The 14,300-nt window shown below is 42.9% G+C and overlaps 2 protein-coding genes across 3 annotated transcripts in view; one reads left to right on the top strand and one right to left on the bottom strand.

Annotated features, from left to right (window-relative positions):
* The window catches only part of MPPED2 (metallophosphoesterase domain containing 2), a 178,033-nt gene extending 173,603 nt beyond the window's left edge, over positions 1-4,430 (bottom strand). The window contains exon 1 of one of the 2 annotated variants that reach the window (XM_059070869.2): positions 4,076-4,430. The gene's annotated coding sequence lies outside the window, so the exon portion shown is untranslated. Of the gene's footprint in view, positions 1-2,466; positions 2,698-4,075 lie in introns of those variants that run through there. The other variant, XM_067038068.1, reaches the window with a different exon arrangement.
* The window catches only part of LOC136794603 (uncharacterized), a 43,018-nt gene continuing 30,817 nt past the window's right edge, over positions 2,100-14,300 (top strand). The window contains exons 1-2 of the mRNA XM_067039512.1: positions 2,100-2,297; positions 3,227-3,704. Coding sequence (XP_066895613.1) covers positions 2,100-2,297; positions 3,227-3,704 — 676 coding nt within the window. The remainder of the gene's footprint in view (positions 2,298-3,226; positions 3,705-14,300) is intronic.

The raw sequence follows: 14,300 nt of genomic DNA, 5'->3' as shown, positions 1-14,300 counted from the left end.
CCTAATGCACAACAGCACCGCCAAGAAATGAATCCTTCATGCTCTGGCATTTTAAACAAAGTGTCACTTTGGGTTCTCTTTCTTCTTCCTGACTTCATGGGAGGTATGAGACCTCTAAACACCAGTTGACAGACAACCAGGCCAGTAGGATTAACAAATTAAAATCTTTCCCCACTCCTCTGATGTAAGATATCTATAAGAACTGCTTACAAATCATAATGTAGCAGTTTTCATACCAAGTTTGCAGCTGTTTCCTTAATTTCCCCCACAATTATATTTTACTGTTATTTTGCATAACAGTAAAACACAACACCTGCTCCAAATTGCAGTCCTGTTCTAAGTACTGTAATTCTCTTTTGAGACACAAAGTACAGAGAGACACGACTGAAGCGCAAAACTGCATAATTGCACCACGCTGAAAAGTAAAAACAAATGAAAACATCTTCCTGTTATAGAAATGACTGTCATTAAAAAGAATGTTAGCCATCAAAGCACAGAGGGGAAAAAATACACATTTTCAGACTGCAAGAACTTAGTGTTTGCATAAATTAGAGAGTAGTGTAAAAATTACATGGCAATTCTTATGTTCCTGCCATCAATGTCTATTGTGTGAAATTCAGAACATCAGGAAGCAAGGGAAGCAAAATTCATGTCTAGACCATTGTGACCTCTCAGTAACAATCTCTGCACCCGGTGCCAGAAACAGTTTAAATGTTTCTGGAGTAAACTCGCTAATTAAACTAAGCAAAATGGCCTAGAAATGAAAGATACTTTCCTGTTATGTAAATATCTAGGTAATGACGTACAGTAGTTAGCATCAGACCCTCCCGTTTGAAGCCCAGAAAATATGGAACTTAGAAGCTGATCAGTTTGCACTCCTATATGATCCACTGTACCCTAAAGTCAACATGGGATTTTGCCTTTTCTATCAAGTGAGATCTGTGCCTCTTCAGCAAGCGCAGGCCCCTGTAACCCAGAAAGGCTAAATGGGTGGCTGGCACCTCATTTGAATTCATCTTTACCATGTTCTCTTTCAAATGTTTTATCGAAACAGTGCACCTGCAGTGTCTATCTTCTTTAATCTGGAGTCCTTTGAAGAAAATGTCAGACTGAGGCAGAGAGCTTCAAAACTTTCACAGGAACCTTTACAGACAAATCACGAAAAAGCTTATTTTTTAAAAATGCTGTGTTCACTCACATCACAAGATGATCATATCCCAAGAACAGGAAACACCAATACATGGGAAAGGCCTTGTTTTTTTTTTTTGGTAAACTCCCTCCTCTAACCTGAGAAACCTAGAAAAAGCTTGAAACAAGACAGAATGATACACCACCTAAAACTACCAAGAACCTGCATCACCTTGCTTCACATATTTAGTCAGCAAAACCTTCCAAATAATCAGATTTTGGAGCATCTCATCCTCATCACACTTAACATTACTTTATGTATAATATTTAAAGAGGCCAGTATTCTTTTTTTAAATTTCCATTTTTATACTTCAATACATTTGCTCTACAAAACAAAGGAACCCAGTACTAAATGCCAGGAATTCTAAAGAAAAATGTAAAAGGGATTGACAATGCCAAACATTCATGCTGGTGCTTTGATTTTCTCTTAAAAAAAAAATCATGTGAGCACATTTTGCAGTTCCTAGACAGCAATCACTTATCCTGTGCCTTAAGCTGTGCAACTTGGAATGTTCTTTTTCAGGAATCTAGTGGGAAACGCTTTTAAAGTCTGCTGGCAATGAAGGGATTAAAAGCTGAGGAATTAAATAACTGTCTCCACCTCCTAGACACCATAAGTCCAATTTACCAAAAGTTTTCCAAGCAACAACTCATGACCTCTCTGCCCGAGCACCGCACGGCACAGCCTATGAGAAAGGAGCCCGTGATTTCCTCGTTTAAACAAGGATGCTCATTTTATTCACTAGCCCTAAGACCGCCCGACCGCCTGGCCGGACTTTGGGACTCGCCTGCTCCGACTCCGCCAAATTTCGCTTTCTCCTCCCTCTGCAGCACAGATCGAGTGCTTTCTCAACTCACGCCCTTACTCTTTCATGCCCATCTCCAGTTACTCATCCCTGTATTCCGGAGCGATGCCCAGAATCCTTCCGGGCGGCTTCTCCAGCAAGGTTTTTAGACGGATGCACAAAGTTCCACGTGCCTCTGTCCACAGAGCGCCCTCCCTCCCGACGCACTTACACCTGAACTTGTCTCCAGCACTGCGGACACCCGGCTGGCACATTCTTTCGGAAAGAAAGGGCAGGACTTTTCTCCCGCGCCTCTGGCAACGCGTAGAGTCTATATATGGTGGGGCGGGGGGGGGCGCGAAATTCTCTACTTTGGATTGGTGTGTTTGTTTTAAATCTAGGGTGGGCAGTTGGGGGTGGTCAGCAACTACACACACACACACACACACACACACACACACACACTCGCGCGCGCCCTGCCCTCCCGGCTCACGGCTGGCTCGTCCGGACTACAGCTCCCCCTTCCTTCCTGGAGCACCAGCTCGCCTTACTCGCTTAGTCCCCCGTTGCCACCGCCGTCGCCTCCGCTGAGGCCGCCGCTGCTGGCACTGTTGGCGCTGGCGCTCGTGGCCCCAGGCTCCGCTGGGCGCCTGTCTTTCTTTCTCTACCTTTCCCCCAGCCCCGAATTGATTGATGACCACCGGCGACCAATGGCTCTGACACCGCGCCATCCTCGCTCGAACATCACAGCCCCACGCCCCCGACGTCAGCCTCCAGGGCGCGTTGGCATCCCCGAACCTTCAGAGCGGAGCCCGCGCCCGGAGCCGCCACCGCCTCCCTGCTCTCTGCCCCGGAGCTGCGGGCTGCTTCCCTGGAGCGGCGGAGAAAGAAAGGGAGGGAGCCAGCGAGCGTTGGAAGGGGGTGTGGAGGCCACGGATTGCCCCCCCTCTTTGGAAATCTTTTCTTGCACTTAAAGTTTTGTTTGTTTTTTCCACCGTGACCTGTTTGTGTTTGTTTGCAGCATCTCAAATCAATTACACATTTTTCATGACCCGCATTTGCACTTAATTTGGGGTGTGTTGGGGGGGGAATGTGGTAATAAATCTACCCCACTGGAGCATCCTTAATTTCTTTCCTTGCTGGTGGATTCTAGTCCCCTCCCTAATCTCCAGGAAAATGCCCCCTCTACCTCCTAGGCCGCAAACCTCGGAATTCAAAGGCTTTACAAAGATAACCCTGTTACATGTAAATAGCAAAGAAACTCCGGCCTCTCGAGGGAAGAAATCGGGCGGCAAGGGTTACTTTTTCTCGCCGCTCGTTCCCCCGCCGCCCAGCCCGGGTCGCCTGCTCGCTCGGCAGGCTGCGATCGTGGAGACCCGAGGCGGCGGGGGAGAGCGAGGTTGGGGCGCCGGGAGAGAGTGAGAAACAGCCCCGCGCGAGAGCGGCGCGCACGCGGGCGGCAGCGGAGCGCAGCCCGAGCACAAAGCTGCGCGGCGCCTTCCCGGCCACCGCACCTCGCTCGGGCCGCCGCGGGCGCCCGGGGCTCGGGCCAACACAATGCACCCGGGCCTAGGCCGGGGCGGCTCGAACACATAACCCCGGGACTTTCTAGTAAACAGCTCGCCGTGCCCTCGTCCCCACCCCCATCCGCTGCCGGGCTTTCGCCGCCGCCCCTCACCGACACCCCCTCCTTCCCTCCTGAGAAATCCCGGCGGAGAAGGGAGCCGCGAGGTGAGGACCCCGGGAGGTCGGGGGCCGAGGACGGGGTGGGGGGAGGGAGGGAGAAGGGCAGAGGGGCAAGATGGGGAGTGGGAGGGAGACATCTCCTAAAAAAGAATTCGCTTTCGCTCGGGGGTTGAAAATAAGCCCTCCTCGGGTTTCGAATTGCCCGGGAAGCGCCGGCTTGTGAGCATGTCAGGGGCACCGGGGCAGCCGCGGTCCGCAGCCTCCGAGCCCCTCGCACGCGCCTCTGACAAGGCACCTCGCACCCGGGCTCCGCTTTGTGTGTGCATTTTTTTCCCTTCCTCTCGCGCGCGGCACCGGGCGCCCGGCCGCCTCCTCCCCCTCCCCCGCCCTCCTCCTCCCTTCCCGGGGCGGATTACCTTTCCCGGGCTGCGCTCCGGGTCCCGGGGATGCCTTCAGCGCCCGGCGAGCAGGCGATCCATCGCGGAGCAGCAGGAGCCGGCGGGAGGCGCGCGGGGGCGGCGAGGGGCGCGGGCGGGCCAGAACCTTCGACCCCAGAGGTCCCGCCGCGGGCTGGGGCTGGGGGCCGGGGGGCGCGGCGGGAGAGGGAAGCGCGGGGGAGAAAGGACGGGAGCAGCCTCGATCTGGGGAGAGAGCGAGCGAGGGGGCGAGGAGAGGGAGCGAGGGCGCGGCGAGCCGGAGGGAGCGAGAGCGGTGCAGTGACAGGGACTGCCACTGGGGTCAAAGGAGCACAGCTCCAGGAAGCAGGGCGGCCGAGGCGCCGCTCCGTGCGCGCTCCCCGGCGGGACCCCGCGCCCCCGCGCGCCCCTCCTGCTGCCCCGGCCCGCTCGAACCCCCACTGGCGCCCTGAGGCCCCGGGGTTGCAAGAGGAGGAGGGAGCTGAGGGCGAGGCCGGCAGCCTGCTGGTGCTCCCGGGTCAGGCAGGCGGCAGGAAGCTGAGCTGCAAGTTCATCATCAGGAGTGCGATCAGCGTAAAAATGATAGGGGACCGGGGAGGGGGGCTACGGAGCCCCAGGAAAATAAAGGGAGTTTTCCCTCCAAATGGGCGTCTTCTGCAAAAGGAACACCCAGGCCCCAGGCCCCCCACCCACCGACCTGCCAGGCGCTGTCTGCAGTCCTGGCACAGCTCCAGGGCGCAGAGCTTGCCTCGGGGGCAAGGGCAGCGGCTCGGGCCCTGCTCTGAAACCAGGGAAGGCGACCCTGGGTCCCCCTCCCCGTCCGCTGAGCTTAGACTTTCCTGGGGGAGAGCTATGCTCCCTTTTCTCAAGCCTTTCAACTCGCCAGACACACACACACACACACACACACACACACACACACACACACACACACACACACACACACCTTTCTTTCTGCGAAAGGAAAAGAAAAGCCGCTGGAATGCTAGAAGACAGAGGACAAGGAAGAGAAGGCTTTTAGAAAACTTGGTTGGTGGTGTTGACTGTGAAAGATGAGGTGGCCCTGTGATGTTATGCCATTGTCAGAGCTGAAGGATTTGGACGCCAACCAGCTCTAATTCCTTTCCAGGAGGCAAACTCAAAACTCTAGGCATTCTCCAAAGGGAAATCCAATGGATGTGTGTGAGAGGGAGAAGTGTGCTAGGTATACTATGTGACAACTGACTAGACATCCTGGCTGAAATTATATCCCCTAAAAATAAAAAGGAACCGTTTCAGCCTGGTCTGTGGCCTCTGTGCTGAGACTAATTGGTTTCCAGGGTCTGGGGAGGAAGGGAGAGAGGCTGGTTGGAGCCCCTATAAAAAAAGATCAAACAGAATTCACTTGAAAATATGTCCCTTTTACAATGGGCTTTCCGGGCACTTGAATTTTTTTTTTTTAACATCTTTATTGGAGTATAATTGCTTTACAATGGTGTCTTAGTTTCTGCTGTATAACAAAGTGAATCAGCTATATGTATACACGTATCCCCATATCTCCTCCCTCTTGCGTCTCCCTCCCACCCTCCCTAGCCCACCCCTCTAGGTGGTCACAAAGCACAGAGCTGATCTCCCTGTGCTATGCAGCTGCTTCCCACTAGCTATTTTATATTTGGTAGTGTATATATGTCCATGCCACTCTCTCACTTCGTCCCCACTTACTCTTCCCTCTCCCCATGTCCTCAAGTCCATTCTCTACCTCTGCATCTTTATTCCTGCCCTGCCCCTAGGTTCTTCAGAACCATTTTTTTTTAGATTCTATATGTATATGTGTTAGCATACAGTATTTATTTTTCTCTTTCTGACTTAACTTCACTCTGTATGACAGACCCTAGGTTCATCCACCTCACTACAAATAACTCAGTTCTGTTCTTTTTATGGCTGAGTAATATTCCATTGTATATATGTGCCACATCTTCTTTATCCATTCATCTGTCAATGGACACTTAGGTTGCTTCCATGTCCTGGCTATTGAAAATAGAGCTGCAATGAACATTCTGGTACATGACTCTTTTTGAATTACGGTAGTGGGATTGCTGGGTCGTATGGTAGTTCTATTTTTAGTTTTTTTAGGAATCCCAGTAGTGGGATTGCTGGGTCGTATGGTAGTTCTATTTTTAGTTTTTTTAGGAACCTCCATACTGTTCTCCACAGTGGCTGTATCAATTTACATTCCCACCAACGGTGCAAGAGGGTTCCCTTTTCTCCACACCCTCTCCAGCATTTATTGTGTGTAGATTTTTTGATGATGGCCATTCTGACTGGTGTGAGGTGATACCTCCTTGTAGTTTTGATTTGCATTTCTCTAATGATTAGTGATGTTGAGCATCCTTTCATGTGTTTGTTGGCAATCTGTATATCTTCTTTGGAAAAATGTCTATTTAGGTATTCTGCCCATTTTTGGATTGGGTTGTTTGATTTTTTGATAGTGAGCTGCATGAGCTGCTTGTAAATTTTGGAGATTAATTCTTTGTCAGTTGCTTCATTTGCAAACATTTTCTCCCATTCTCAGCGTTGTCTTTTTGAGGGTTTCCTTTGCTGTGCAAAAGCTTTTAAATTTCATCAGGTCCCATTTGTTTATTTTTGTTTTTATTTCCGTTTCTCTACGAGGTGGGTCAAAAAGGATCTTGCTGTGATTTATGTCATAGAGTGTTCTGCCTATGTTTTCCTCTAAGAGTTTGATAGTGTCTGCCTTTACGTTTAGGTCTTTAATCCATTTGGAGTTTATTTTTGCTGGCACTTGAATTTGAAGTAAGGGATGTCTCATGCCTGAGTAGAAATGAAGGGCTTGCTAATGTATTTATTTTGTTGTACAGTATGTCCAGAGTGTCGGCATTTGTCAAATGTGCTGGGAGCAAGAGGACAGTCACTTTGCTTGCCCAGCATAAACCACAGCAAGTGGCACTGGTGTTAAAGAATGCCAAAGATGGGGAGGGGCTCCTTTATATTTTGTTTTTGATTTCCAGCCCAGCAGCAAACACTGACTGGAATCATGTTTTTGAAGAAATGCTTGGTTTTGTTTTCCTTCTTCTATGAGTTAGCAGTACACCCCTTATCTAAATGGTTAAAACTTTTCGACTGATTTTGACTGATATAATCAGTCAAAAATAAATCTGCACCAGCCAAATTATTTCTGTGGTTTTCTTCCTTTAGAAGAAAAACATCCTGATAGTCAATCAAAAAAGGAAAACTAGTTTGTACATGATCCTGGATCTAAATAATGTGCACACAAAAAACAAATAATAACCTGTTCTACTTTAGTGGCACTTTTTATAGGATACTTAATGCTATAAAAAAATCAAGTGAGTGATCTTTTACAAAGTTGATGAAAAATTGTTTATCATTTTATTGAGTGGGGAAAAATTGAGGCAAAAAAAGGTTAAAATCGTAACTTATAGTGTAGGAATAAGTCAACCTCTACTGTGTCCCTGCTAATCAGTTATCCACTGAGAGTTAGTGACCAACCTGTATTGGGGTTATGAATTTTTATTTCCATTTGTCTACCAAAATAAAGAAGCTGGAGAAGTATAAGTGAATTTAAATAATAAATTAGGAAAAAAAGGAACTCACTTTTCAAATAATTCTCATCCCATGGTTTTGAACATATTGCATTTTGTCAAATCGTATTCTCTACCAGCATAGCTACCTACACTAAAAGATTGTTTTAAAATGATTGGATGTGAATCATGTCTGTCCCCTGACATTAGCTTTGAAACATTCAGCCTCATTATACCAAATTTTAAATGTTATATTCTGGGAGTTTGGGTGGTGTTTTTTTTCTTAAGATAAGTGAGCCTGTAAGCTCCATTTTTTTGTGTTGTTGTTAAATTCAATTTTTATTGCTTCTAATGGAAAACAAAAGAAGGATAAAAATCAGATGCCAAGTTTATGCTTGCCTCTATGCAAATATTACACATTTTTTCCTTTAATGGAATGTAAACCTGGACCCTTTCTCCAGTGATTTCATCGAAGGAACTGACAAATATACTTCCTGATATCCTGCTGCAGTATCTTTTAAAATATCATTTCAGAATGCATTTAGGGAAGAAAATGAGAGATAGGAGCATGGGAGAACCTTAGGTAGAACCTTGGAAAGTGAATGCTACTTCCCTTGAAAGCTCAGTACTTTATATGGAGTTGGCTTTCATTCTCCCTATGAGAATAGTTTTCCAATACTTCAGGGATACTTGTGTATAACTAAAAGCTTGGTTCAATCCTGCAGCTCGTCTTCAGAAAAAAATTCAACTATTTTACCTCTTTTTTTCTTTAAATTGGTTGCATTTTAATCATTTTCCAGCAAAACTTAAGATATATATTATCAGAAATCAGAGCCTGTTAATAGAACTATTATGACACAATTCGAAAAATATCTGAGCCAACCAATACCTTTACTTTATTCTAAATTCCTACAGTTTTTACTTATTTTTTTTAGATTGTTTTAAATGTTTTCATTGTAACCCCCCTCAAGCTGAAGAACTATGCCCTCTATTCCTTTGTGGTTTTCATTCTTATGTGCTATGTATGCACTTGGTAGAAACTTGGAAATGTTTGTTCAACAATCTTATGAGTCAATAAATGAGAAAAAGAGTAAGAGAATGCATGAGTGATTGAGGCTACTACACAGTGAAGGAAAATCCATACCAGATATGCAGGAACGGAAGTGATATCATGAGACCAGCGTGGAGGATAAGAGCTAAGGATTTCCTACAGAGTTCAAATAGTACAATTAAAGGGGTTTGTTACTGTCTTCAAAAGCATGAAATGGTACATAAGACTGCTTCATAAGTTGATTTTCTCATAGAGAAGCTGAAGATTTTTATGTATCCCATCCATTTAAAGGCAGCCTTCTTTTTAAACACAGCAGGATGCAGAAGAAAAAAATGAATTTGTATCTCAAAATTTACAGATCTAATATACCAAAATATAGTCTCAAAAGAAAATTATGTGATTAACCTGATTCTCTGATAGATCCTTTGTGAAGTGCTCAAAATAAATATATAAATTATGGTTTTTGTCCTTCTTATTTAAAATTTCCTTTTGGTTATCCAATAAAAATGTGTATGACTAAGAAAGATTCAAGAAACACTAGAACCCATGAAATTTTATTTCATAAAATATATTTTATAGGCATTATCTTAGAAAGACTAAATTTGATCCAGCTTTGCCAGCAGCTTAAATAATAAACATGGAGAGAGTGGAAATCTTAAAATTTTACAAAACACTCACTAATTCTTAGCAGACTTACTAGCTAATGTTTAGCATGTATCAACAAAAGAGACAAGTATTATTTACGTAATAATTTTAATAATCAGTTTCAAAAAAAAAAATCTTAACAAGATACTGAGCATGTGCCAGTGTGCTTTCTAGCCTAACAGACTTGCATGATCTCTGTTACCAATTAGTGTTTGCTGAGTCCTTCCCTATATCATATCATGGTCCCAATTCTGGAAAAGTGGGATAGAATTTAGTGGTACTTGGGATAGGCTTGTCATGGTGGAAGATGAGCAATCTCATTGAAGTAAAAGCCAAAGTAATCTCTTTTGAAAGACGAGCAGTGTGGAAAACCCATAATAACGAGATTAGAGAAAACATACGTGGGGTTTTTCAAGTTTAATAATTCAGTTTGACAAGCTAGTATAAGATATATCAATATTTTGATTAAGCAATGTATAATGTAATTTTCCCTCTCAGCAAAAATAAATAAATGAATGAATACATTTTTTTAAAAATTGACTTTGAGAGACCAACAGAATCTAAACCCCATTTCTCTCAGTATTAATAATGTTCAGTTATTCAAAAAATACTTTTTAAGCTCTGCTCTGTGACAGGCAGAGTACTCAAACCATGCTGATGGTGTAACGATGCGAAAAGCAAGAGTTTTCTCCCACATATGAAGCAGGTCATCTAATGAGCCTGGGGAGAGACTGACTTTAAATAATCACATAAATAAAGAAAAGTTGCATCTAAGAAAAGGAGAGGCAACTGGTACAAAGAAAACTTAAAACAGGGGTACTTTTCCTCCTCTGAGTGAAGACTCCCTGATGGAGGAAAGGAATACAAGGATGTTATAGGAAAAAGAAAAGCAGTGTGGCGGGTCCCTGAGTTCCAGAGGGGTCTGGATCCGGATCTGTAGGCAGAGGCCAGAACTGAAGGGCCAAGTTAAAAACATTTGAAGGTCACAACTAAGGTCTTGTTGAAGATGTTTGACTTTATTCTGAGGGCAACTGGAAGCTGTTTAAGGATCTTAAGTAGAAAGGCTAACATGATTAGATTTCTGTTTTGCAAAGGTCACTCTTGTCCCAGCGTGGAGAATGGATTTTAGGGGGCTAGAGTGAACTTTGGGAGGCCGTTCGGAAGCTATTGCAGTCTTTGGGTTGGAGGTGATGGTAGCCTCCAGCAGAACAGTTTGGAGGAGATGAGACATGGAGAGATGTGAATGGATTTAAGAGATTTGAATACATTTTACGTAATAAAAACAAAGATTACCAGAATCTTGAAATACTGTCTGAAGGTGTGGTAGTACCCAGCCAGAGAGGCTGAGAGCTATACTTACCCAACAACTAACTTTTTTAAACCCCTCATTCTACAGGGCACCCTTCCCATGTCTCCAAGGCAACTTCATTCTATTCTATACACACCTTTTGGAATCCCATCTTGTCATGAAGAACTGCAGTATGAAATACAGTACTGGCATAAAATGTCTTTAACTTTTTTCAAACATGCAGATTCTAGAACGTTATCCCTCATTCAATGTCCCACACCTATTTTTGGTCCACATGTGGACTTGTCTTATTTTGTATGAAATATAAATGCAAGAAATAAGTGTATTTCTGTTTTCCTTTAAAGTTTTTAGATGCTACGTCAATTCCACATCTGTCTTTATTGTAGCTAGTTCACTTCTATTTAATATTCCAAACAATATTCTAAGTGATTCTTTAAAAATGGTTGTTTTTTAAGTGAAACATTCAAAGAAACAGATATGCTCTCAGAGGAAATACATAGACACTGATTACAAGTAAGAATATTGTTCTTTTGGTGCAGGATTATTCCATGTGGACCCAATCACAAACCCACAAACCCACTGTGAAGGCGTTCTGATTATTGGGTTCCTGATTGGTGGAAACTAAGTCACTATGGCCCCTCTTAGCAAGTCAGGCTGCCAAGAAAAGTTGCAATGGAAACATATATAAACTTTTAAGGACATTTATAATGGCAACCATGTTTTCAAAATTTACCCCTTTCTTGGAATTTCTACGTTTTGAAAGTTCCATCAGTTTCTTCTTCTGTCCTCATGATTCCCCATAGTGACCATCTATAAACAAAGCAAAATCTGCACACAAGAAAAAAGATGAATAGCCAAGGTCTACGGGACATGGTTTTACTAGATTCTAAAATAAAAGGAAGGTTTACAGGAGGGTAGTTTTAAAAAAATTACAGTGATATATCAAAATCCCTATTTCATGCTCAGTAGAGAAGGAACTGTAAAAAGATTATTTTTTTCCTTTTCAATATTATTTCTTTTTCTAGTCATTGTTTTGTGAAAATTGGAAAATACAAATAAGCAAAAAGAAAATATTTTAAAATAGCTGTAATTTCATCATTCAGAAATATCTACTGTTAACACTTGGTTATATAGTGTTTCAGTCAAATGTATTTTACAAAAATGGAAGAAAATTGGGAACACAGTTAAGCGTATATTGTAGTAGTTGAGAGCAAAGCAGGATTGGAATCCCACCTTTGCCTCTTACTACCTGCGTGACCTTGGGTAAATTAATTAAACCCTCTGTGCCTTGGTTTCCTCGTTTGTAAAAAGGACATATTAAAAGTACCTGGGCTTCCCTGGTGGTGCAGTGGTTGAGAGTCCGCCTGCTGATGCAGGGGACACGGGTTCATGCCCTGGTCCGGGAAGATCCCACATGCCACGGAGCGGCTGGGCCCGTGAGCCGTGGCCGCTGAGCCTGCGCGTCCGGAGCCTGTGCTCCGCAACGGTAGAGGCCACAACAGTGAGGCCCGCGTACCGCAAAAAAAAAAAAAAAAAAAAAAAAAGTACCTACTTTGTAGAGTTGTTACAAGGATTAAATGAGTTAGTATTTTTTAAGAAATTATTAATACAGTTTTGTAATACATTTCTAAATATTTTTAATACAAAATTAATATACTGCCATTGTAAATAAATACTGAAGTACATTAGGAAGTAAAAGTTCTCCTCTTTCTTCCTCATATCCCATTACCTATATAACCTGTTCTTTCAACTGAATAGATAACTGTGAACATCTTTCCATGTCATTAAACATCCTTCTATAGCTCTATAGAACTTTCATTAAAAGAAGTGCTATGCATGTTATAAGTTTAGAATACCTAACAGTCCATATTCCATTTCAGGACACTGCACACATATTATAACCATAGAGGTTACTTTAAAAGATGCTCCCTTAAGGATTCGATAGTCCTAAAACATATTAAGAAAATCTCTCTGATATTCACATTTATGGGAATGATTAAATTGATCTTTGAAAGACCAAGAGATATGGTCTTATTGTCATATTATTAATAAAAAATAACTTTTGAGGCAAAAGCAATATTCTAAAAAGCAAATTAGGGATTTTATGTTTTGCTAGCTGCAGTCAGTTTTTGGTTATGTTGTTTAAATTCATAAGCAAAACAAATAAGCTGATAGTTTGTTGAGAATGATGACTAATTGATATTTAAACTTTACTACCAATTGTTGATATAACACTTATTTGCATACTTCAGAGTTGTCTAGAATATATAATGGGCCCTAATCTGTAGTGTTCATTTGACAACAGGAGGTTCAAAACGTGATGGCAATAACATGGGAAAGTTGTAGAACTTAAAGGAGGAAGGATTTAAGAATTGTTTGGAACTTGGCAATTCTTTGGAACTTGGCATTTCTTTGGCAAATCGTATGACTGCTGTGTTTCCACCAGCTGGGATATGAAGTGTATGGAAGTGTATATGACTAGTGTTTATCTTATTACAAGATTCACACGTCAAAATTAAATAGTCTGTGGTGATCCTCAACCTTCCCCATACGCACAAACTAATTTAGGTAAAGAAATATGAGTGTGTTTGGATGTCAAGGAGTTTGCCTAGTGGAGTCTAAGATTTTCATTTTAGAAAAGGTTGTACTAAGAGAAAAACATGTTCTACAGCAGCTATTATCTGGTATCCGGATTCACAGTTAGCTAACTGGTCCTCGCATATCTTTGAGGCATATGGAAATTGATGATGAAAGTGTCTAGTGTAACTAGAAATATAATTTGATGAAAACTGAAGCAGTGAACTGTGAGAAACTGTTAAAACCAGTATCATCGAACAGTGCTTCAAAAATAATGAAACAGGACTGCTAGCCCTTTTTGAGTAATATTGGGTAAAAATGAGAAAAGCACATGGTATGTACAAAAAGTTTAAATATATGAGGTAATGCTCTTTTTAATTACTGTTATTACAAAAGCCACTCCAAAAGTCTACACCCAGACTCCTTTCCATTTATCTCTAAGTAGACAATGACATCACGTCTCCTCTAAATTATTCAGACTCAGAGGATGGATTTGGCTCATTCAATAGGGAATGCCATGTTTGGTGTTGGCACGGTGCTTAAAGTCTCGCTCCACATCATCCCCAAACTGAAGAGCACGTTTGATGGTGGCCAAATGATTTTTAAAAATTCCCTCTAAACTTTAAGCACTCAGAAAATCATGAAGAACAAAAATAGAACTGCACCATAAGGTATAATCATAAAACGTCATAGAAGGAGGAAAACTTAAAAAGCGGAAAACGCTCCAGTCATCTGAAGGCTAGCAGTTCGTGAAGTCATTAGAAGTCATTCCATACGGGCTGAGTTTGAGGAAAAGTCAGAGGTTGCTTTGTTCTTGACTCTGAGTGAAATCAAAACCTACCCAGACTCTGCACAAAGGCAACTGCGGTCTGCCTTTTTCTTGCTCGGTATTTGCCACTAAACACACGTAAATGACTTATGTTCAGAAAAGTCTGTGATTCTGTTCATATTAATCCATGTCTCAGGCTGGACAAATGCCTAAGCACAATCAAAGAAGGGGGTAGAAGCCTGCCTTTTCAAACAGGCTAGAAAATTTGTACCGAAAAATCACAGGGTGACAGAGACAGCTGGAAAAATTGCAGCTGGGGCTCTGATTTTCGTGCCAGT

This window comes from Kogia breviceps, chromosome 7 (genome assembly GCF_026419965.1).
Source record: "Kogia breviceps isolate mKogBre1 chromosome 7, mKogBre1 haplotype 1, whole genome shotgun sequence".
NCBI classification, from domain to species: Eukaryota; Metazoa; Chordata; class Mammalia; order Artiodactyla; family Physeteridae; genus Kogia; species Kogia breviceps.
The sequence above is the reverse complement of the archived record's forward strand: the minus strand, read 5'-3'. Positions and strand labels throughout refer to the sequence as shown.